The sequence below is a fragment of the Falco punctatus genome (assembly GCF_963210335.1).
Source record: "Falco punctatus genome assembly, chromosome: 3".
Lineage (NCBI taxonomy): Eukaryota > Metazoa > Chordata > Aves > Falconiformes > Falconidae > Falco > Falco punctatus.
The window spans coordinates 101,463,706-101,489,366 of NC_137582.1; the positions used below are offsets into that span (position 1 = coordinate 101,463,706).

The 25,661-nt window shown below is 43.2% G+C and overlaps 1 protein-coding gene across 4 annotated transcripts; it reads right to left on the reverse strand.

Annotated features, from left to right (window-relative positions):
• Positions 1 to 78: 78 nt before the first annotated feature.
• On the reverse strand, positions 79 to 25,536 carry GPLD1 (glycosylphosphatidylinositol specific phospholipase D1). 4 transcript variants are annotated; one of them, XM_080379829.1, is made up of 25 exons: positions 24,764 to 25,536; positions 21,888 to 21,943; positions 20,761 to 20,839; positions 18,125 to 18,222; positions 16,827 to 16,937; positions 16,502 to 16,550; positions 15,942 to 15,996; positions 14,941 to 15,048; positions 14,199 to 14,226; positions 13,972 to 14,111; positions 12,986 to 13,051; positions 12,537 to 12,657; positions 11,675 to 11,811; positions 10,340 to 10,526; positions 9,225 to 9,335; positions 8,137 to 8,211; positions 7,605 to 7,761; positions 5,602 to 5,743; positions 4,974 to 5,073; positions 4,787 to 4,880; positions 4,015 to 4,191; positions 3,552 to 3,712; positions 3,258 to 3,284; positions 3,076 to 3,126; positions 79 to 1,958 (listed from the first exon to the last, which is right to left on the reverse strand). In XM_080379829.1, the coding sequence occupies exons 1-25, from the start codon at positions 24,858 to 24,860 to the stop codon at positions 1,881 to 1,883; spliced, it is 2,505 nt and encodes an 834-aa protein (XP_080235955.1). In that variant the 5' UTR covers positions 24,861 to 25,536; the 3' UTR covers positions 79 to 1,880. The 4 variants fall into 4 exon arrangements, with proteins under 4 accessions (XP_080235955.1, XP_080235954.1, XP_080235956.1 ...); XM_080379828.1 differs by having other exon boundaries at positions 12,537 to 12,660; XM_080379830.1 differs by lacking the exon at positions 21,888 to 21,943 and having other exon boundaries at positions 12,537 to 12,660; positions 24,764 to 24,875.
• Between the last annotated feature and the right edge of the window lie 125 nt (positions 25,537 to 25,661).

Consider the following 25,661-nt stretch of genomic DNA (forward strand, 5'->3'; position numbering starts at 1 on the left):
TGCAGGCCTGTGATCTTAGTCTGATTTAAATTGGTTGTACGCATTTACTTTCAAACAGTTGTTCTTGCGCTCTATGTGATTTCAACTGTAGATGTAAAAGACATGTGAAGGTGAGAAAATTACTGGGGTTTGTTGTGTTTTTGAATTTTTTAGCTGTATTTTTTGGCAGCCTTTTTGCTGGCATGTAGAGATGTAAAGAACCCTCTAAACTGAGCAATCCAGTGGAAAAAACCAATGGCTCCTGTAGGTGGGCTGGTAAACCCAGGAGAACCCAGTGTGTGGAGCGATACGGGTGCGGATGGTTTGATCAAGCTGTTGTTGCATTAGGCCAGTGCTGAAACACACTGCTGAAGCCTTTGGGAAGCTTTCACGTCAGCTTCCCGAGCCCTGTCTTGTGCGGAGAGGCGTCTGTGAGCAGTACTGACTCCTTTTCCTGTACGTGACTGACTGAAAGCACAATAGAAGCACAGAGACACACATCTTGTATAGGACTGCCTTTCTCTCTACTGCTGTGCGAATGTTCAATGGTTTTCTTACAATTCAAGTAACCAAAATGTGTCCATGTGCCATAAAATTAATCTGAGATAATGCACAGAAAAACCCCCAAAGCCAGCAGAGGCTGTGTGTTGAGAGCAAAGCTGCTACAGAACGTACTGGTTTCATCAGTTTTCATTGAAAACCTCTGCTTTGTCCCTGTAACCACACATTGCTTGTTTTGCCTCACACCACACCTCATGGATCTGTAAGGTAACTGTACTCCCAGTTCCATCAAGTCAATTCTTTCATAAAGTTCAGATTTTAACCCTGGGGTTTTTTTTTTTCAACCAAAATAGATGTCAGAACGCATTATATAGCAAGCTAATAGTCACCTCGGTCTGTTTTCTTTTTATTATTCAACCAACATCCCTGAGAGAGACAATTCCTAAGAAGGTAAGTTGAGGTGTGTCATTGTGGAATCTGACTGTTAGAATTCCACGCTATTCCGCTGATTTGTGTTATTAAAGATAATAGTGATTTGTGAAGGAGGCGAGAGAGAATACATACATGTATGTGCCTAGGGATTGGTGTTGGTAATAATAGCATCACATCTTGCTGCTCAAGTTGTTTAATAGGTAATCGATGCACACTGTTAAACCTGCATCATACAAAATTAGTGTTAATTAGCTGAAGACAATACTGTTAATAATAAAAGCTGTTAACAATTCTAAGTTACCATGGTCATGGAATTTTACACGAAAACACAAAGAAAGGGTGTCAGAATAGTGTCAGCCACGAGTGCGAAAGCAGAAGCATTTCCTAAAACGTAACCAGTCTTGCTTGTGCTTTTTCTCCCTGGGAGAGCCCGGCTGTTCCGCAGCCTGCGCGCCCGCTGCGAGGCTTGCTGGAGGCGGAGGCAGTCCTGCTGCCACCTGGAATCCCCGTCTGTGTCGCTGCATACAAGGAGCTGTAAGTTACATGCTACTTGTCCCCGGTTTGGTCAAGTAAATACCCTGACCAGTAAAGAAGGTGACCACTGAATAGTCCTTACACAGCCGAGTATTACTGCCAGAAGTCCACCCGCCCGCTCATTGTGGCCTCTCAAAGGCTTTCAGACCAGCTTGCTGTAGGTTAAGTGATGCTGCTGCTCACAACAGAAGTAATTTGTGCTTTTACGTGGCTGACATAGCTTTGGCTGGTTTGTAAGTTAAACCACCAGGAAGGCCCATATTCCCTTTCACTTAAAAACGGTGCCCATCCCTCCCTTAGTGCCCTCTAGGCCCCTGGCCAGCCGCCTGGGACATCCCTCTGGCAAAAGCTCACTGTCCTGGGGTCGTTGGTTTGTGAAGGAAAGTATCGCAGACGCTACGGAGATTCTCCAGCACCAGACCGGCCGTGCCCATTCAGAGCGAGTAGACGAAAAGCCGGCCGCCCAGCCGGGCTCTCGCTGAGCTTCTCTCTGCTGCCACTACAACTTCTTTCTGCAGATACAGAGCAAAGGGTTACCCAGGGCGACTGCAGGGGCCTGACTGCTGTGAGCTTCCCTGGGGGGAAACCGGACTGTGTCCCTGTCATGGGCATCGCACAGAACTGCGATGGGGAGTCACCCACCTCATTGGAACAGCGGTTACCAAAACCATTTGGCAAACAGGCTTTATTTTGTTTGGGAAGCTGGAAGAAGCTGGAAACAGTTAAATAACTCCCCTGCCAATGCAAATGCTCTGGGATAAGATCGATACAGATGAAGCAGGAGCATGGTGCCGTGGCAAGGGAGCACAGCTGCTGGGGGAAGGGTGCTGCAGGAGCCCTCCCCACTGCCTGGGTTTCAGGTGTTGGATTAGGCACCCTGACCTCGTTTAGACGCATTTACAGTTCCAGGTGTTTCTCTGCTGCACATTGGAACAGCAAGAAGCCAAACACTGACCGCTGAAGCCCTCAGCCTGGTGCTGAGGCTTTCTCCGTACTCGCACAGAGAACCCCAGTTCCCACACCGGTTATGGCAGGGTGAGCAGAACATTGGACTCCCCTCAGCTGGACAAGCACTAAGTAACCTTCAAGCAGCAACAAAAAAGGATCCTCAGTGCATCACACAAACACAGGGATTGACTTTTGATAAAATAATGGGCACTTGAGGCAAACAGAGAGAAACGGGTACGCAAACACATCCAAAATCATTCAGGAAAGAACTGGGCCTCTCTGTGCTTGGAAATACACTGCACATGAACAGCGCTCGCTGCCAGCGGTAGCCAGGACAGCAAGTGGGTCAGTATTGCCTCACTGAGCACCCCTCTGCACGCCCGCTGGTACCCATGCTCAGCCTCCCGTGCCACCCGTCAGCACGCTCCTCAGCTCTTCAGATTTTGGGCTGTTTTAAAGTGACCTCTTTCAATTCAGGTGTCAGGTGCCAAAATTTTGGCAACTCCAGAGTTCATCCACCTTTTAAATGGTTTTATGTACCAGCTCAGAGAATGACTGATTTATCTATGTAAAGCACTTAAGACTTCTGCAAATGAGTAAGATGCATATACAAGCCAACACCTCTTCTTATGTGAGTTAGAAAGATGTTACAAAGTGAGTGACAACAGTCATTTTTCTCACCTTTCTTTCCGATTTCACAGTGATAACAGAACTCCCAAATCTTGATAGTTCCTGTAAAATAACATTGCTTGTTATAATGCAATTATATATATATTTTTATATATATATATATATAACATGCAAAGGTGTTTTTTAAAGTGGGACTTCTACTGCTTTCAGTAGTCTGTTTTCTAGTTACTCACCTCAGGAGAAATCAGGACATACTGGGCCTGAAGAAAGGAGAAAAAAAAAATAATCAGTGGAGAGACCCACACTAGGATAGCATAAGACCAGTGCAGTAACCCTGGCGCCTGAACAGCAAAGAAATTCAAGAACAAACAGGAGGAGCCAAATCACACAGGTCCAGAAACGTAAGTAAACCACCTGTTTTCTGAAACCAAGTCAGGATGCACTAGATACCTGTACTGGATGTAATTAACTAGCAGTCATTATGACCTCATGCCCTGATTTTTTAAATGCTTTTTATGTGTTCTTACCCAGTCTTCAGGACAGGGAGATACCCATGATTTGCAGTGGCTTGTCACATTCCCGGTGGATGCCTGCTTTCCGTTGTAGATATAAACACGGCCAGCCGCCCCGCTGAACAGTACCGTGGTGATATCGTTCGTTCGCAGCGGGGATGTCACAATCATTTCATCTGCAAATATGACAAGGATGACGTAACACATCAGAAGTGAAATAATGCTAAATCAAAGCACGAGAGAGTCAGCATTTACATACCGCTAGATGCCACAATTCCTATTAAAGACAGTTAAAAGAGTTCTGGCTGAGTTGCTTAGGATTTCAGAGCCGCCTCCCCCCGCGGCACGATGGAATAACGGTACAAGCCCACTGAGGACGCAGGCTGTGTTTAGCACGTGTATCAATACGTAGGTGACCAGTCTTCCCATTGCCAAATGTAAAACATTTCACTTCTCAGCTAGATTCATCAAGCTTTACCTAGTCCGTCATTATCCAGGTCACTCAAGTATACATCTCCTCCAAAGCGAGAAAACCTCCTGTCCCCACTGAAGGTGCTGAGCAAAGAAGGCTTGGTGCTGTCTGCCAGGTCGTACACCAGAGCCAGGCCAGCCTGGTGCAGCACCGAGGATATAAATGAAATCCTGGACAGGCTGTCTGCAAAAACACCAGCAGTAACAGAATGTGAGCGTCAGGTGTAGGAACTCAGGTTTAATACCTGCAATACACTGACAGCAGGTAATGCTGGCATTACATGATGTGGACAAAATTAATGTAATTTATGAAAAAAGATTGAACGTTATATGGCATTAAAAGTAACTAGCATAGAAACAGTCTCTTAACAATAGTATCGGGGGGGGGGGAAATGGGTTCAGGTTAGAATTCTGCATTTTTACTTTCCTAGTTCCTTACTGCCTGCTGCCAGAATAAGGACAAAATACTGTGGTTTTTTAACTCGCAGTCTACTAGCAAATCACTGCCACATAAATGATGCAAGGTGGTAATGCCACTTAAGCTGATTTTAAGGAAGGGAAAAAAACCTCCGTTGAAGTTGAGGTATAGAGAAAGAACTCTACATGTCAGGCACTTACAGGTGATTACAGCAATTATTTCTCACTTTTGGGTTTGTTGGTTTTTTTAATTATGTGGCAGTATAAAGGTCCCTTTTCTAACTTTTAACTTTGTATCTGTCCCTGGTCATGCAGAAAGAAACAACCCAAAACAGAAACGGTTTCCAGCTTTCAGGACGTACCTGCAGTAGGGGCACCCACCACCAAAACTGTCCTTGTGATCCCAGCCACAGACATCACACCGCTGGCCAGAGACAAACCTGTTCTGCCCATCGCCTGTGAGATTTTTCAAACACCTATGTCATTTCTACAGACTGTCACGTCACTTCCAGTTATCCCTAAGCTCCCGGACTACAGAAGCAGCCCTACCTTGTCTCCAGTCACTGCAAACCAGCGCTTTGTGCTTGGGGGGTTATAGCCATACACCTTCCCGACGCTCTGTCCCACAGCCGATGAGAAGGGATTGCAGCTTGAATTACGATGCAAAAGATATTTATATATTTGGCTAGGCTTGCTCCTCTTAAAATATTTTCCCCTTTTTAAGTTTGGAATAATAGCAGCTGCCAAATTCCAGAAATCTATTTTAGTGATTCCCATGCTTGTTCTAACTAGTTAACGTTTAAAGCACATACCTGCTCTGTCTATCCATTTACCACCCAATACATTTTTGTGTTTGGTTTGCTTTTAAAAATGCTATCTTGAAATAAATGCCACAGGATTATTTTAGCTGCACTTTTGTGCCCCTTCTCCCCCTCCCCAAGAAAATCCAAGAAATTCTCAAGTATCTCTAAATGACAAAGACCCTCTCTATAGTGGGTCTAAAAAACCCCTCTCCATAAGGAAGGCTGAAGGCATGAAAATATAATTTAACAAAAATATTCTAAGCAGGACAAAGAGGAAACTTCCTGAAAAGCTGGAAGTCTAATTATTACAAATGTTAAACATTGTAAAAGTAGGGCAGAATGGAGGAGAGAGCAAGCTGTCGTACACCACACACCTGGAACAATTCTTCCATGTAGGGCTACCGATCAGCAGTAACGTTATGTTCTCCAGCTGGCAGCTGCCAAGTGAAAATCCGAACCAAGCATAGTTTTCTTCCCCTGTTACCATCCAGTTGGCATCCTGTACTGACAAAAGTCCTGACAGACCAGAAAAATACGAATTAAATCTCGGTGTACCCTGGCATAGAAAAATCTGTCAGCAACCTTCTACTGATTCACCGTGGGACAAGTTTCTATACGCAGTCACACCGCACATGACCCGGCACCGTAGCTTGCTCAGCCGGCAGCTGGTGGCCGGTGACAGCATTTATTCACGCGAGAGCTGTCGGTCAAGCCTGCCCCAAACTAGTGACTCCTCCTTAGGGACAGGCCAGCACAGAAACCATTTACCAGAACTCGTAATTCGTCAGAGGCGGTGGGTGGGGTAGCTTCAGATAATCCTGGCTTTAAGGCAAATCATCCTGTTTTGGTTTCACAAAAATGTCAGTCAGCAGTGTTTTCAAACCCATTTTCCCTGTGGCTTCTAATTTTACATGAAGTAGAACAAGCCACAGAAATTAAGCCTTCCTGGAAGTCTCAGCTACGTGGCTCTGACAAAGCTCTGAACACCTGCGTATCCCGCCCAGCCCCTCTGGACCCGGCTTAGCCCCACACGTGGCCTTCCCTCCCTCAGCACGACGGTCCTCACCACCTGCACTCATTAGCTGTATTCACTTGTAGCGTTCCCCTTTAGCCACCTGAGGAGCACACAGAATGATAAAAATTCATCTTTGGAGGTACGTTTGCCAATGCCCAAGGCAGAGGTGAGCCTGCCCTGGTACCACCAACACGCAGCGGACTCGGCTGCTTTAGCAAGGCCTTCAGCGCCATCCCCTGCAGTGCTGCTGTACCCCAGCTGGGACACTGCAGCCTGTGTGGGTGGAAAACCAGAGGGGAAACTCCTGGCTGTGATGCCCTCACAGGGCAGTGGTTAGTGGGCTGAGACAGTGGAGTGCCTTCGGGCATCGACCTTTAGGCTCATCCTGCTGAACACTTTTATAAATGATCGGGAAAAGGCAACCACGTGCTCTTCCATGAGGTTGGTGGATGACAGGAGACTGGGGGCTATCGCTTGAGGGCAGGGCGACCATTCAGAGGGCCCCAGACAGGCTGGGGAACTGCACAGGAACCTCACAAACCTCACGAGTATGAACACAAAGCCCTGCCCCGAGAAAGAGATGCTCCAGCAGTGACGCAGGCTGGGGAGCAGCTGTGTGGAAAATGTCCTGGCGAGCCTGGCAGGCAGAGTGCTGAGCACGGGGCTCTGACAGCAGAGATGGCCAGCAGCATCCCAGGCTACACAAGCAGGAGCATGGCAAAGAGACTGAGAGAAGGGCTTGTCCCCCCTCCCCTCCTCCCTAGACCACACCTATTGCTCAGTTTTGAACCCCACAGAACAAGAAAGATGTTGATAAACTGGAGCAAATAGAGGGCCCCCAAGATGGCCGGGGGCTGGAGCACTTGTGCTGTGAGCTGAGACTGGCAGACCAGGACTTACTCAGCCTGGAGGAGAGGAGGTTTTGAGAGGACCTAACGGCACCTGCCAGTACCTATAAGGACGTTAACAAGGAGACAGAGCCAGGCTGTGCCCAGTGCACTGGGGTACCGATGCCTTCTGTGCCTCTGACTTCACTGGGCGTGGGGGGAGGACAACAGGCATAAGCTGAAGCAAGAGAGGTTCACACTGGCTGTAACAAGACATTTTTCCCCGATAAGGCCAACCAAGGAGTGGAAAAGCTGCCCAGAGTGGCTGCACAATCTCTACCACTGGGGGCTTTTAAGCTCTGACTGGACAAAGCCCTGAGCAATCCAGTCTGACTTCACAGCTGTCCCCTTGGGTAGGAGGCTGGACTAGGCACCTCTCAAGATCCCTTCAAACCTGAATTATCCTACGATTAGTTAGGAATAAATGAACAGTCACATGAAATATGGGTGGGTTAATCTACTCAATAGATATTACCTCGGTCACTCCTGTTGAAATAAGAGTAAAATGCAACCACAAATCCTCTCTGCTGCCCACCACCAGGTGCGTACGGAGAGCCCACAACCAGATCAGCATTTCCATCTCTATCAACATCAGCTGCCAGGAGGGACCAACCAAGATTACAGTAGGAATACTGCAATAAACAATTAGTTTAAGCCTGACATTGAACTGAAACCACCAGTTCTGTAAAAAAATAGAGCAATTTTCTTCTAAAGAGCTAACTTTGCTTCTGATCAAATTACCCTCCCACTCTCTGACTTCAATTTCATTTTCTTTGAGGGACTTTTGAGGGCTATCCATCTTTCTGTTCACCCTGTTGCCTCCCCTGCACTGGAGTACAAGTGTATTTCCCACGTACAATCAACCCAAGCAAGCATCTGCTTGCATCATCCCCATCAGTCTAAATCCCCTTGCAATTAAGAATTTAACATTCTTTTTTTTTTAAGCCCATAAGCGCCCTTCCCCCACCTCCTGCCTGGGTAGCCCTGTGTTAATCTGACCCATTTACCTGACAAGTTATGGTAACGTTTGGCTGAGATGCCAAGCCTCTTCCCTCAGTGCCAAAATAGACATACACAGCACCCTACAGCAGGGAAAGCAAACACAACATGAGAGCACCTGCATGTCCACACTGACCAAAATCTGGGACAAAGCACAAGGAGTAAAACAGTTCTGCAAGGGCTATTCATAAATATTAATTTACATATAAAATATTAGAGCCTTCCCCTGATACTGTCTTTTCCACCCCAAACCTAATAACACCCGTGCTTCAATGGGTGCTGCTATAACCAGGCAACAAACTTAGAGACGTACAGAGAAGTACATTTTCCTCATACTGTGGGTAAGGACAGTATACTGGATATTTATATTTGTTAATACACACATTCAGGTGGCTCAAATTTTGTTAATTATTATTTAATGCACTGGTGCACAGTGCCAAGTACAACAGGTGCATGCAATTTTCCATGCCAGTGGGTCTACGTGAAAGCATTTAAATTCCTATTTAGGCAGCTATTTTAGGATCTGAAATTCTGAAGAGTTTTAAGCTTAATGGATGTGGTTTAAACCAAAACATTTTGCTTCTCAGTTCGTGTGAGCTGAAAATACTCAGGGACCGTTATGTGGGCTTATCTGGTAAGCTGCAAGTCATTAAGCCTCTGTAGCTTGATTATTTTATGAAGTGTGTCTGTGTTTGTATCACACTTTAGATATCATATGTTGGCCTGTGACAGTGACAAGCAGATGACAAGGCTCACTGACCCATGATGCCCGTTCCAGACTCTCTGTTCCCAAACAAAAAGAGTGCACCTGTATTTTATGAACAGCTCCTTACATTTCCAGCGCATCACTGCTGCAAAGTTGGAATCTGATTTGGACTGCTAACGTGCAAAAAGGCCACTGGAAGAGACACACAGGCAGCTGCCACTGCTCTAGTCAAAGTACCCACAAGGGTTAATAACCCTTTGTGTTGAAATTGCAATGTGCCTTGAGCAACCACAGAAATTCTCATTTTGCTGTTCAAAAAAAACCAACGCATCAATAAAAATGTTCTGCTCGGAGGGAAAAAAACCCAAGAAACCCGTGTGTGTGGCTTACTTTGTAAGTAAGAAACTGAGATCCCACAGAAGGGGCTCCAACTGCCAGATCTGGCACTCCATCCACATTGAAGTCCAGGATGGCCAGGGCAGAACCAAATCTTCCTGAAGGCTGAAAGAAGAGGGAATGCTCCCATGAAAATAACAGACACTTTCAAGATGAAACCATCAAAACCTAATGCACGTCTGCAACCACAGCACGGGGAAGAACTGGAAGCAGAGATGAGAAAAATCTATCCCAAAAATCCTTCAGCTTTTCTTAGTGTCACTGTTCTCCCAAGCCACAGCTGTCATACTAAGACACTAACTCGGCTGTGGAGGTGCTAAAACGTGCACTACCTGCGCAGGATGTGGTGCTGCTTCGCTGTCGCCTCTGCCGAGCCTAATGCCCCCCTGGGGTTATACCTGTGACCCTTCCTGTTAACAGCATCATAGCTGTGAACCACCACAAGGTGAAAGGCAGCAGCTGGTAACGCCACAGTGTGTAAACCACAGAAAGAGATTAAAGGGAAATGTATCTCATCTCTCTCCATTCTCTTCTTTGTAAATATTTTGTACAGAGGATCGTCTTTATTACTCAAAGAGATGATTTGATCCTGCTTCTCAGTCACAAGCCAGTCACCATGTCGAATTGTAGTTTTCTCATTTTTTAAAATAACATGTACTCTTAGTAAGGACAAACAATTTTTTTGTGAGAAGTTATCAATTAATGAAAAAATGTAGCTTTGAAGGGATTGAAACTTAAGTTGAATTAATAATTTTCAATGAAAAAGGAGGGGAAAGATCACAGTATTTTCTTAAATGCAGGGACCAGCATGAGCTATACTGTGACTTACAGAGACACTACCTCAGTTTTACTCAAGGGCAAATTATGTTCTAATACTCACTTATCTGGCACAGCAATAAAAGTGAACCTACAGGTGACCATTGCTTTAATTGTTCCTGTAACTCCGGGAACAGTTCCTTTTCTTGAAAAGCATACAGCATCCTTTTATCAGGGGGGTGTATTTCAGGCATAATCCTCACCCATATTAATGACACTGTTGCTCAGTCAAAATTTACATTTTCAGGCAAAAAACCCCCCACAAACACCAGATATCTGATGTGACCCCTCACCTGATGACCCTGGAGCACTTGGTCAGCTCTCTCATCCAGATCCATGTCCTCTGGTGGCAAACCTGACTGGTTGCCGTAGATGACATACACCCGCCCTAGCTGAACGTGGCCCAGCGTGCTGTAGCCTGGCGCTCCAGCCACCAGGTCCTCGTACCCGTCCCGGTCCAGGTCAGCTGAGGTCACTGCCCTGTTCAGCAAGGGAGGCAACAAAATCATAGCGTGAGCTTCCAGACTACCACAACATTAGCAGAAAATATTTCCACTTCTTTCATGTAAACCAAGACCTTGTCTTTCCCCACCTATTTTTGTAAAAATCTAAACAGCTTTTTTCATTTTATATATTTGATTTTTGTTTTCTTGAATTAAATAAAAAAAAACCCAGAGCCTTGAACATTCATCTTCCATTACGGCACCGGAGATCTGTAGGAACTGCTTTTTACTTACTGACACAAGGCACCCGAGAGGAATCAGAGCAAGGAGGATGAACAAAAGCTGCTTGCATATGACACAGAATATAAAAGATGAAATTAAGTATCTTTTTAACAGAACCTCTGGTTTAATCGATGGACTTGACAGTAGATAAGCAAAGGGATCATGTGTCTCAGTAACATGCTGGAGTTTAGACAGGGAATGTGGAGACAGAAGAACTAACTACTTTTAATTTGGCTGGTGTGAAGTAAACTCAAGAATTAAATCTTCAGTTTTTGAGCCAGAAGAAATAAAGCAAGATGAGCAGCATTCCAAATTTATTTTAATTCTCTTCCCTGTTGCAGGTCAAGCCAGAACCTCTCAGGCAAGGAGAGAGAATATGCCTCTTTCTGCGTCCTGAATCTGTCTCCCTACTGGTCCTGCAGTGTTTCCATGAACACCTGCTAGGCACCACCAGTGATCAATTCGGGACAAACAATTAATTCTGCAAAAACATCAACTGATAACCAAAAAAGGGTAACAATGTTCCTACGCTGTTTAGAACTAGAGCCTGATCACAGACAGAACACTGAGCTCCTTCACTAAGGAGAGACTGCAAAAAAAATTACAAGATCACCCTTCCACAGAAAGAGGTTATCTGACCAGAACTCACAACCGAATGCAAATTTTGCTCTTGATACAGTTTTATGCAATACCGGCACAGAGAGGCTTACATTAACACCTGAAAGGTCTTATGGGTGAACCTGTTGTTCTGGCCAGATAAAATAAGCCATTCAGCCAGATTTGCCACTAATTGATTTGGACTATCACCTTTCAAGAGTATCCAAGGAATAAACATTAAAATTTTGGTGGGTACTCAAAATTTTCACAAATTAAGAGGGAGGCGGGAGGGAAAAAATTACCAACCATCCAAGTCTAGCGTAGGGTGAAGTCAGAAAATATGAAGCTGATGGCTTGGAGATGTGCTTAGATTTCCAAGGTGTTGCTGCTAATGCTCTCCAGACATTGGTTGCAAAACCACGGTTTAGCAAGCGGAGGGAATTCTGAATTAAAAATAATGGAGAGACACAAGAATGGTTAAAAGACAGGCTGAAACTCTAGAACAGGGGTCCTCAAACTACGGCCCGCGGACTAGATACGGCCCCCCAGGGTCCTCAATCCGGTCCCCGGTATTTACAGAACCCCCCATGCCCCCCCTCCACCCCCACCCTGGGGGTTGGGGGGGGAAACCAAGCAGCTGCAGATGACTGCCTGCCACTTCATCTGCGCGCTGGCCCCCTGTTTAAAACGTTTGAGGACTCCTGCTCTAGAACTTTATGGAGCACCTCAAAAATCAAGTCACCAACGGTGGAAATCACCACATTGATCTAAGTGCTCTCTGGCTCAGGTCATGAGCACCATTTTCTAGAAAGACAAAGATCTGTATGCTCTAAATGGAGCACTGCTAACTGCTCACTGCTATGCTTTGTTGGGACTTCTTACTCTCAAAAAGTGATTGTATGATTCTTCAATACTAAAGATACATTTCTGTTATATTTAGCACTGCAAGATGCATTCTAACTTCATTACGCAATGAGCAAAGCATAAAAATTTAGTATTTACAATGTACATATAAATATACAGATTAACAATGGTGCTGGAATCTCCATGAAGTGAAGTCAGAGAGTACTGTTGACATCCAGAGACCCTGCTCCACCATGCAGCACTTCAGACAGAAGTTTCATACAGAGCTGAATTCTACCTGACACATTTGTTGCTTCTCACTTACTGTTGCCCAAGGTTGCATGTTGAACTGAACTCCTCTCTCTGTAAAACTGATATTCTTTTCAAGTGTTTTTGTAAGCAAAGAAGTCGCATTTTTCTGATGTTCATGTTTTGACTGTTTGCTTCTGCTAAAATAAAGGCAGTCATAACAATTAATATAACTGAATTAATGGCTTGAGTATTTTATGACAAAGCTAGGATAAGCAAATATATTGCATCTAATCAGGTGACCATTTCTCCCACATATAAACAGAGTTCTCAAAAGAAACCAATTAAGCTGGTTTCTCTCGAGATGTTTGCCAGAGGAATACACACACTCGTGCTCCAAACAGCGGAGTTCTGTATTTCTGTACATAACCCAAAAGATCTCTAGTTATTAATAGTTCACTGTCCACACTAGCGGAAGACTCTCCTTTCATCAGTAAATCGTTGAACCTTCAGAGCCGTACTTACTCATAGCTGACCTTGTGCTCGCTTGTGCAGTTTATAAACAGAGGGTTCTCGGGCAGGAAGCAGCCACTGAAGAAACATGCAGAATGCATTTTAAAAGTTTTCCCACAATGGAAGTGAAACTAAAAATACACCATCCTATTCTTACTGGTTCCTCTGTTAGAAGTCGTCAGATTCCTCAAGAAAGCCTGCTTATTCAAATTCAGAGCACCACCATGATCCTTAGGAACCCCTTTGACATTTATTTTAATGACCTCCATTAGGTTCTACATGAATCTCACATGTCTTTATATAATGGAAATGTATTGCAACTTGTCCTGCTAATTCTATTGATCTAAAGCACTTTTAATGAAAGTGCCATTCTGGAACAAAGAACACAACAGATTATGCCATATTGTATTTCAAACATCATTTTCCCAAAACAGTTGCGGTGGTATTTTCCATATAAATGCATGGATTAATTGCCACTGTTGGTCTTACGAAGTCGTTTATGGTAAGGTTATACTTGTAACAGAGCAGTGCAAGACTAGAACTTCTATAAAAACAGGGCGTTCTGAGCTTCCAACACTAGAATAGATACCCTTACTCTTTCTCATCTGATTTTCCTTCAGTGTGTGAAGGCAATATTTGACCTCCCCTAGGAAGGGCCACCTTTGCTGGCTGATGACAGCAGCCAGAAGGGGCAGCCCCAGCCCCAGCCAGGCCCGGCAGAACCTCAGGGCAGGGCTATGCGAAGCTGAGGCAGCCCCTCGAGCACCGCTCAGCACCCCGGAGCCTTGCCTGGAGAAGGGAGGGTGAACACATAACAAATGTGAATTCAAGGTCTATGTCATCCTGCGTGCCCAGGTAAAAGACAGCCACAGAAATCCCTTTGTCCCAGTGAGGATTTAAAGCTCAGCACCTTTTCTAGGAAAGAACCTGCCTTCAGGAGAGCAATTAATGGGTGTCAGAATTGGACTACTGTGCTCATTGCAGGAAACACGCCGTACCTGGTTCCACTCTCCAGCATATGGCTCGTCAGCTCAAAAATATTATTTGTCCAGAATGCCATGTCATCCACTCCTCCCAGGAAATACTCGTGGAACTTCTCCACCAGAAACGGAGATTTACTAGCATATGTTGAAAAAAGCTAAGAGACAAGCCACATACTTAATAAGATGGATTACATTGTCTTCATGCTGTATGTTCATTTTTATAAAGAAAACTGAAAACCAACCCTGCTAACAGCAAGCCTTTCTCCAAACCTGAAACAACAAGAAAAAAAAATCAGAAACAAATTTGCTTAATTTAATAATATTTAATTATTTAAACAGTTCTTTGCAAGGCTTTGGTATGGGAAATACTATGCAAGTCATTACATTTCCTTGTTGGTTGTTAACATAATTTTTAAAGCTGTAATGTGAGAATTAATAATATTAACTTTATTGCTGCCCTTAGTTTGGAGGGATTCATTCATGGTATTTGTAAATGCTGTGTGACTATTGGTAATTAACTGAAATAAAGAATACAGCTAGGCTCTTTATGATATTCAAAAGCAGACATCGCCAGTCATCCGAAGCCTCTTTTGAATTATTCTTGGACTTGAAAGGATCTACATAAAGTGTAGGTAAGCCATCTGTTTAGGTATGCACACTACTCCAGTACATGAAATTTATATTGCTAACATGCCACAATGCAATGGTACCTGAAGATGCAGCTGTTTCGAAATAAATAGGCATAAATGCATTAAATAGCTAAGACGCTGAATATGTGGTGTAATTATGAATTTAACAGTCATTAAGCAGTCCAAATTTGTATTCTAGCCATTAAAAAAAGATCAGCTGTTTTACTATTTTGGGGTCTAGTAGGGAGTCTATATTGCTGGCATCAATGCAAAAGGCATATCAAATAGTATCATCATAATTTTCCTACATGAAAATTTTCACTTATGAAAAACCAGACAAAGCTATTCTACTTACAGTTCAAGAAACAGCAGGTAAGTACAGTCAGTAATTGTGCTTTCAGTTATGATCTCTTTTCCATAAAATTCCTTATAGATAGCTGCTAGGTCTTTGACTGGCACATACCTTAAAACAAGACAAAGGTATTATAACAAGAGAATTCCCACATCCCCTGATAAAAGGTTCTGTAACAACAGTAGCCTGCCTTAAAATGTTCTAAATTTCAAAAGAAGGTCATGCCCGCAAGCCCAGGACTGCAGGCGCAGTTACTCTTTGCAGCGCTCTCCTGTTGAAGCTCAAAGGCAGTGGCCCACAGAGCCGTTCCCCTAGGGCTGCTGCTGGTGGCTTCCACACTGCCCACGCTGGATCCCCGGCTTGGTGATCACCTCAGCCTGGAGGATGTCCTCCAGCTCTCCTCTGCGCCGAATCTACTCATGGCCAAACAGGCATTTCCCACAGCTGGGCCAGAGTTTTATTAATGAATGGTGCCTTCTACACCTGGAGCAACCACATCCTACTCAAACAAAACAACTCAAATGACCTACTTCATCAACAGGAAAAGAAAAGAGTTTTTTATCCCAGTTAAAAACTGTGAGGGAAAAAAAAAAAAAAGTGTACATCTAAAACTGCTGCTTCTTTTTATGCTTTTACAACCTGTCTGAATTCCACAGCATCTATAACCTTAGACATCCTCAACCGCCAAAACTTTAAATGGAAATCTAAGTGAGATTTGTTGAACTAATTGCTAGGACATTCCAGCAAACCATTTTCACTGATTATTTTATATATAATTATTTATAATTCCCTTCAGATAAAAAAAAATTAAATCCTTCTTGCTGTTCCTATACATAAACCACTTTTTTTTCTTCTCTCTTTCCATTTTTTTATGTCAGAGGACAGTAAATATGCATACAAGGAATACCAAACAGAAAAATTCCAAGAGCCGCAAGGATTTCTTTTGAAAGAAAGATAAAGGACAGCATTTTGTTAAAACACAGAAAGTAATCTCATTATCTTACCAATTCGATGCCAGATAACTGAAGTCCAGCTCAAACTGACTCACTACATCTCCTCCTGTGGATGGAAGAATGAAAAAACCCCACAGAGCCCAACAATCCAAACCTGGTAAGTACCTATGGTGGGTAACAGCATGACTGAAGCTGTGTATGGCCATGCTATCTATGCTTATATGGTAGATCCTCCAGCTATACATTTATAATACAGAAATGGTTCACCTGAAAGTATGCTGCATATCTTATACATCCAGAGAATAAGAATATTGTAAAATTTAAAATCACAGTAGTGACTCCATTTCAACATTAGCATCCTTCAGCCTGTGTTTTGGCTTTAGAACAAGTGTCCATATGTCCTACCACACCTCCTGCCACATGCAGCATGCGGACAGGTATAGCAGAGCTTCACAAGCTGGGGGGAAGAGTGAGAACACAGTGCCCACAGGACCCATTCCTGGCTCCCGCACTGCATGGGGTAGGAGCCAAAATCACCCACTATGGTTTTGAAGAGGACTTCCAATATTATTGCAATAGAAGGATCCAAAATCAGCAAACGGAAACGTTACCAAAATCGCCAACATTGTGAGCTTCTGAGTATGAACCATGAAAATCAATCTGGAGAAAAAGAAAACCAAGAACACTGTCCATTTATTTTACTCATTCTTCCATACAAATGTACAAGCAGCAACAAATCATCCAAGCAGCCCTGATGTTTACTGGTCCCAAACCTGGCCAACTTCATTCTTACAGAGTTTGTGACATTACGTGTCTCCAAAAACCTTCCTGAAACAGGGCTCCAGCTTTTCTTTTCCCTCCTCACCTATGTCCAAAGCTAAGCTATCTCTTCCAATAAACCCAGTTATGTCAAGAAATAAAATAACACAGGCTTACTTCTCCCATGGCCTTGAGAAATCCTTGGTCGATGCCCAGGCTATGCCAGCTAACATCTGCCACCATATGTGAGGCAATTCCAAACAGGAAAGCCACCAGCTTCTCTGTAGCCTACACAACAACAATCCACTTGTAGTCACAGCAGTAATTTCACTCCTATCCTTCAGAAGAGTTGAGCATTTTACAGAAGTACATTATACAAGCATAAAGGTGAGAAACTCTTATAATCCAAGAGTTTAGCCTGAGAAAGTGTTGACCACTCATTCCTTGATGCTGGAGACACGTTTTTGTGACCTGAGAAGCTTTAAGCACTTCATACAGCCCAAGGCCATAGAATTGCATGGTTGACATTAGGACACCTTGTATGCTTCCAAGTTAGATGTGTACTAAAGTGTTTTTCTGGACTGGGGACAAACAATTCCACTTCCAAGGAGCGAAGCCCCTCTGCCACCGTGGGTGTTGCATGGGCACAGATTGGAGAGACCGGCATTCCTGTGCAAGTGCTGTTCACCATAAAAGTACCTGATTAAAGTCCAGATATGAAATCACTCATTCTCACAAACAGAAAAGTTACTTGGAATAAATTTATAAGCAACACTAAATTTCTCCAGAAAAGTCTTCTTTGCCTTGAATCACTCTAGTTTCCAGAGGTCTTAAAAAATCTGTAACTGAATCATAGTTTTTGATGAAGTGATACTTCCCAAGAGTCACAAGACCAGTATCACCGCTGGCCCGACAAAAGGCAGGCAGACTTGTTTAGGTTTTAAAGAGTGCATACTCTCAAATGTTGCTCCACCTGGATGACTCTCCTGAGCAGAGAGAGAACAGCAAATTCTCCAGTAAGGAAAAGAAAATATTACCTTCAAAATAATTTTCACTTCTGAAAATTTGTTTTTCCTCGCCTCCTGTGTAGCTCATATACCATAAACAAAAGCAAATCAGGACTAAGTCCAAGGTTTCACAAGTGTGAATTCTAAAAGACACATGGTTTTCAAGCGGCTAACACACAACCAGATCCGAGAATAACTCAAGATCACCAGTCACATTTGGATGTTTGGTCCCAAGAAGTGTATCATAAGCACCAGACCACGCTGGAGATAACTGATAGTCATGGGAAAACCGTAACATTTTTGTCTGGTAAAGATGAAAACAGGATTTCAAATTTTCCTCTATCAGCACAGACTTTAATTTAAAAACATCTACTTTTTCTACACTTCCTAAAGGATCAAATTGTAACAAGTAGTGAAGGTGAAGAAAACAGTAGAAAGCAAAGTCAAAAGTTAATGAAATTTTCTTACTTCTTCCCAAGGCTGAGGGTAATTCCTTCTGATGTAGTGAATACTTGCGCTGAGAAATGGTGACCAGTGAGTGTCTTCAGACACATCATGGAATATTCCTATTGCAATAAAATTGTATCAGTATTTGATCTATTCTTGGGGTGGGAGAAGAAAAAAGAAATAGAAAAGGTTTTCCTCATGAAAAAAAATACAGACTCTTGTTCAATTTCGTATTGTAGAGATGATACATTTTGCAATCCACTTACATGAGAACAGCCAAATGAGATGTATTTTTATATGATTTATATTGTCAAAAAAGATACTAGATTTACCTTCTAAGATTTCAGTATGAAGCACTGGAAAGTTTTTTGCCTGCTCCCTTTCTGTGTGCCTGTGACTAGGTACAGTACAACAAAAAACTGCCTCCCAGATGGAGAGGATAAAGAGAGCTGACCGAGAAGCTTTTGACTAAATGAATGCATCAAATTGTAGGGCAGGGAGGCTGATGGGCATGGCAGCCAACTCAAAATACCCTACTTTCAGACAGGTAGCAGTTTCCACAGGGCGGAGGAGGGCTATGTCATCATAATCATCATTTTCAGCAGAAAGGCACACTTGCCAAGATGCAGTCAGTGTAGGAGCAGAAGGGCAGAGGAAAGCAGGAAAAATCAGGTTTTCCTTTGACGCGTCAATTATTACTCTCACTTAGATTTATGCAGAAGAGATTATGTAGGACCTAACAATGACCTTGCCTAAAAATTTCTGTGTACCTACATAAAGCTAAGGGCAAAGTGACGACGTGACAAGATCAAGCAGCATGATATTAAATTCTCTAGGAGGGAAGAAGGTGGGACTCACTAGACCAAAATTAAATGTTCACAGTGCAGACTTCTACACCTAAGTTTGTCTCCTGCCTGCAAAGGCAGTCTGGATGGCTTTGTTCTTGATCTAAACCAGCTCAGATCTGCAGAGGCCCCTATTTCTTCCACACTGACTAAGGAGACTGCTGACAAGTGCCCCAAGTGAAAACAAGGGAAGAAGGACCCCAGCTTCAGTGAGGGAATATGGGCTGGAGGCTGCAGGTAGAGAGGCTCTGGCTGCTATAAGGCAGAAGTCAAAACTGTTAGAAAGGGAAAGATGAGATGGAAATAATCAATTTAAGGTAGGAACTGAAGAAATCCCAGGAGAACATCAGTCCTGAAAACAGGGCAAGCGAGACTGAAGTTTGGGACACAATCTTAAGCAGGGCCAGGCAGAACACCAGGAACAGTGACCTGGTGACAGCAGACAAAACTGGTATTGAATGCCAGAGCAGAGGGGCAATCTGGATTTGAACTGGGTACCACGACGTAGCAACAGAGAAGATCCCCCATTAGGCAACCCAGATGGGGCAACCTGCCTGTCAGGATATAAACCAAACGGCCTGTAGCTGGCATAAGCAACAGTCAGCATCAACAACCTGTGACTGAGAAACAAGAAGTCTAGCTGCCACTATGTGCTTTTAGACTCTAAGTAAAGCAGGCAATGGGAAAAGATGAGGAAAGTGTCCTTGGAAAGACAAGGATTTTGCAGCTTGAGGCAGGAAAAACAAATACTGAGGTAAGCAGAGGCACTGGCAATCACCTAAAAAAAACCATAAAAGATGAGGCAAACCAAGGATCCTAAGAACACTTCGAATTTCATGGACCTGAATTTGCCTGACCCACTAACATAAACCACCTCCCCTGCTTCACACTTTCGGTAAGATCTTAGCAACCATCTGGCCAGATGCCCTCACCCGAACCAGGCATCACCGCCTTGTCTCTGCTGTGTGCCTGAAAAACCAACAGCCTGTTGTTGGAGCACGGACTGCCTTTGTCCCATTTGCTAATTGCCACTATCCAGATTTACCACTTCAGTAGCAAATACCCTGGAGCAAGCCCTAGCTGGCTGTTCTACACCTCTGGTGTTGCTGGAGAAGCTGATTACACTCAAGAGCTGATCCACCAGAGCTGCAAAATCAGGGGACCACCTGCCAAGTCAAGACATACTTTTTACAGCCATTGCAACAGGGAGGTAATTTTGTAGTGCAGTCTTTAGATCTTCAAGCAGCAAAACTAAGACTGACTTTTATTTCAAACAGGAACCAGTAAAATGTAGAAGACAGCAGTCTGGAAAAGAAAGGCTAACTAGGATGTTACTCCCCCCGCAGTAAGTAGTACACTGTTCTGGTTTGGTGGGGTTTTTTTATATATTTTCTTACTGTCTTTGTGACTGATCTGAAAGCAACCAATACTTCCTAATACAGAAATCAGCTCTAGGGTTTCCCTAAGACTTAGAAAAAAAGATAAATTTGTCCTCTCAGTTTCCCCCTAAGACAGCACTCAGTAATCTGACCTAATTTAATCAAACAGCATCCTTCTCCCAAACTGCCCTACACATTAGTTGAAATGACCCAAAAGTTACTTTCTACAAACATTTTCAAATGTATTATTTTCTTACAGAGTTCTACAAAAAGGCTCAAAATACTAACAAAAATGGTAGACGTTTTTGCAGGAAGGTATTTTTGACCCTACTTCATTTCCTACAACATAGCTATTTTCAACCCTACCAAAATCTATAGGATTTTCACATAAAAATACAGGTGTTGCAATATTTTACTTAAAAGCTTTTCTTACCTCTTTTGCAGATCATAGGATAAAAGGCATCAGGATAAATACTCCCAGCCTGAAATGCATCTTGGTGGTTTAGTAATAACTGGGGAAAGGATGGGGAAAAAAGGAATCAGAATGCCTTTGCAAAGCATGAAAACACAGTTTACTGCCAATATAGAAGAATTTAAAATATAAATATCCAGCAATATAATATTTTTATATTATATAATATTATGTGATATATTATACAGTATGCAATATATAATATAATAAAATATAAATACCAAACCTATAAATCATTTAATTTAAATATCCAGCTTCAGCAGCAGCAGCAGCAGCATCTCACACCATTCCCGCCCCCCAATCCTTGTAAGCAAAACTAAACTGATCGGTATACACTGCAATTTGAAAGGCCATTTAGGCAAGTATTCATATGATCTAACTTTAGGAGCTGGTGAAGTCACGAGTTCACCTTCTGAAGGTGCCCTCCTCCTGGGCTAAGCACAAAGCCTGGGCTGCTAACTCCCATCCTCTGAATCACAGCATAGCTGTCTACAATGGGAGTACCTCCCTGGAGCGATCTCCTTTGATAAAAGATCGAGTTATATAAAACGGTCTTCTTTACACTGCCCTAAAGGATATTAAAAACGCTTCAAACAGAAAACACATACAGGGGTTGCTCATACATTTATGAAAACTGTCCACGTGTTTACAGTGCTCAGCTGGATACAGCCCACGACAGAAAAAGCTATTTGCACCAAGCAGAAATCAGTTCAGTGATGTATGCGGTGCACCAAATTCCAAACCTTGCTGCCATTTTGCTGTCCTTATGTTTATTACATCTCCATTCCAAAAGTCCTCAAGTGATTCTAATAAAACTACTTATAATGAGCATGATTTAAGAAGATGGGAAAACATGCGAGAAAACACACAGAGTATAAACACATCATTATAATTGCTACATATTTGTAATAGTATTCAGAAGGAGTCAGAAGATTTTCAACAAAAAAAAAATGCAAAAATACAGTCTAGGCACAATATTTACACACATATTACTGAGAATAAATAATAAAGAAAAGAAAGGCAAGAAGACAGACAGAAAGACATTCAGAAGAAAGGTGTACACAATTAAGCAATAATATGCTTCCTACCTGTCTATAATTAACATTCCCTTCACGCCTAGTGAAAAATTCCAGAGCTCTATGTGCTGAAAAACAACATATTGAAGTATTGATTTACAGGTAGTGTGGCCAGGCCCCTGTTTTTAGAAGCATTATCAATCCCCGAACACACTGCATTGCCGTCCCCAAGCCAAGCCGCACAGGTGCACCTGTACGCGGCAGAGGGCACATTTCCTCACCGAGGGACCCAGGGAGGAAAGGCCGTTTCGGTGGCACCTCTGGGCACTGAGGTCTCCTCAGTCTGTCTCTAAGCCCCAGCTCCCAGGCCGACCCACAGAGCTGAACCCGCAGGGAAAAGGAACTCCCCACATCCAGAACTGAGCTACAGCCACGACCGACACCACCAGCCCCAGCGCGGCCCCAGCGTGGATCCTAAGGGTCCAGCTGGAAAGGACCCACATTAAACATATTTAAATATCACTGTTGCCCTTAATGTTGAAAAAGGTACTTCAGGAATCAATGCGGATGTTTAACAATTTGATTAATTTTTAATGTGTATGAAAACAAACAGAAATCTAAAGTCAGCAAGGTAAATACTACTATTTATTCACTGAATAGGCAGACATTCTTAATGCAAAAATATTTCTTGAGCAAGCATAACAGGACAATGAAATACACTGACATCGCTTTTCTTTAATGAAGTCTCCTTCTAATTAATGTTAGATCCTAAGGATAATCTATTAACACTATTATAAAAATGCCCAGCGTTGCCTTTAAAACTATTTGGTTGAAACTGCACATGTAGGTTATCTTCATGCCTTCCCACACTATTTACAAACTAAGGCTGATCAAGATAACCCAGAATATGCTGATTTTAATTGAATCTTTACTAAATAAACCACAACACACAAAAAAAAAAAAAAAAAAAAAAAAAAAGCACCCCCCCCCCCCCCCCCAATAACCCACTTTCAATCTGGAATAAGACCTAGACAAAACTATATGGGTTTGAATGATCTTTGACTTTGAATTTTACTCACTGATCTAAACCATCCTTAACAGATATGTTGAGATACCTTAAGGACCAATCTTGTACTAAAACAGGAATAACTTAAAAATAGAAATAAAAAAGCATTTTAAGGCTCAGCCATTTCAACACACATCTCCATTCCCGGTGTGGGAGGTCTCATCCCCCCCAACTTCTCTCCTTACTCCTGTGGGTCCAAGTCCTACACATTCACCTTTGGAATGAATTCCGTGAGTGCTCCCACAGCCCCACAGAGCCCCACAGCCCCACAGAGCCCGCAGCCTGCCACCAGCCCCGGCCTCCAGCGGCACGGCTGTGGCAAGTAGGGCACAGCACAGCTCTGCCCAGCATGCAGGACATGAGCAACATTTTGAACAGGCAGAGCTTTTCACTGTTTTAAAAGTACTTTCGGAAGTCTGTCCTGGATAGACTTTGGTGCTGGGTTTAAGTCGGAGGAGTTTCTTTCTTCAGACTGTTGGGTTTTCCCCCCCTAGGAATACTCAGTGTTTGGATTTGGTAATAGCTTTCAGTATTTATCATCATGGGCTTTTACTCGCACAGTAACAAAAGCACTGATTTTAGCAGCATCAGAGCTGACCCCAGTTTAATGTCATTTTCAGACAAACAGACAAAAGTTGTTGTAAACCATGACCCAACAGTTTGGTGTATGCACTACCCTCAGACAACCAACATTTTTAATTTATATAAATCCAGGGTTTCTACAATATGCTTCCTTGATTAGAAAAAAATGTCTGCTTTGGGACAGATCCGTAAACTGTTTCTCTTTGCAGATTTCTTGCAAATACACTCTATTCTAACAAATCTGTTATTTCAAGTTTCCAGAAGCTCATAGTAGTTAGACCCCCTAGCTTGCAATGATGTATGCACATGCCTAACCTCAGGCAGCGCGACGTATACCCATTGCTATGGGTTTTTTAACGTATGGTTAAGAAAAGCAAATGGCTGCAGCACGCTGACCGAGGGTACAACACTCAGCAAGGGAACATATTCTCAGTCTCAAATGAATGCCATTAATAATCCCAGCCTTTAACTTGTTCAAAGTGGTGTGCATTCAGTAAAGTCTGAGATTACCTAAACAGAGACAACATCATACGTTTTACTATGTTTGAGCAACAGATTTAGAGTCAGAAACAGAAGAACAAACAATTGAAAATGTTTCAGAATAACCTCACACTCCTCAAAGAGTGTTTTGCAAGAGCTACAGCAGAAACCAGATTTTAAAAATAACACATGTAAACAAGAAATTCAGAACAGAAATATTTCCCCACTTTGATGTTCACTCAGCTCTGTCCTTCATTTCTACAAATCTAGGCTGTTCAGGCTAAAGATAGCAACATACCAGAAAGAGGCACGGAACAAAAAATGTTCACAATGTTAGTTATAGATACAACCCCCTTACGCTATTTTATGCAGATCTGTTTTATGCAGATCTGTTTTATGCAGATATGGCAAAATTAATACATGATGGTTTGAAAACACAGCTACCACGGATGATCTGTGTTATTCTCTAGTTTAAATATAACAATCCCATAAACCGCATAAAGTATTCCTCTTCTTTCTCCAAAGCAAACCCAGTCTGCCTAAGCCTCACTGACACAAACACCCCAGTTACATAATGCCTGTGTTTTGGAAGACAGAAAAATACGCAACCAAATTGATTCAAGCATTTTGCTTAAAAAAACAGTAAATTTTTGAACTCCAAAGACAAACTACTCATTTATCCTATGTGCTATTCACATTTTTTTTAAATGATGTAGAATGCTCATTACTTTATTCCTTCCCTTAGCTTTCTAGCCAAATCCAAATTTACTTTTCCCAAGCAACTCAAAAGACAAAAAAATTCATCCCAAACACGACTTACCTATTTCAACATGTGTTGAAATTCCACTTGGGATACCTCTTTGACAGCAATAGCACAATATAACCAGCAAAACAGACCAAATCTTCAAACCAGCCATGACGCTGGCTCCAACGGTGATTTCCAGATGCCTGGAGCGGTAGCACCGTGACCTTTGAAATGTGGGTTACGGAGCATGCCTTTTCTTTCGGACGTATCGCTGACACAGCAAGTAAACGACTGCCGTTATTTGAAAGGCTGTTTTATACCAATGCTTTTCTTTACCTCAGATAAAGTCACCTATAAAAAAGAAATTATCTAGAGGTGTTCTTCGCTCTTGAATTCTGCAACCTCTCCGGGGTTTGGGCAGCACAGCAGCAGTCAGCTTTCTGTTAACGTACAAAAGCACAGCACAGAAGAGCATCCTCCCAGTTTGCCCAGCTCATGGTGAGCTGCCCTTACAACAGATATGTCAGAGTTCACAAAAAATCAAAGCCGATTGCCAAAGCAGGATTAGTAGAAACACACTCGCTCCCGACCCGTAGGCAGCACAAACTCTCATGCTTTGCTGAGCTGACAGGCCATTACACACGTGCGTTTGGGTTTCGCGATCCAGACTGAAAGGCAGACTGATACAGGGGGAGATCCTGCGCGCTCCTGCCGTGCGTATTGCTGCGAATGCCTGCCTGACTGCAACGGCTGGGCATGCTGTGGCTCCCAGCCATCCTCCATCCCCCGGGCCTGGCCGCCAGGCCGGGCTGCTCTGCTGGTGCCCAGCAGGACCGTGGCACCGAGCACTGGCTTCACATGGCCCTGTGGCTGCTGTGGGACCCAGCAGATGGAGGTGAGGGCCACTAGCCCTCATGGCAGAGGCTGACCATGGCCACCACGGGACCCAGCAGATGGAGGTGAGGGCCATGGC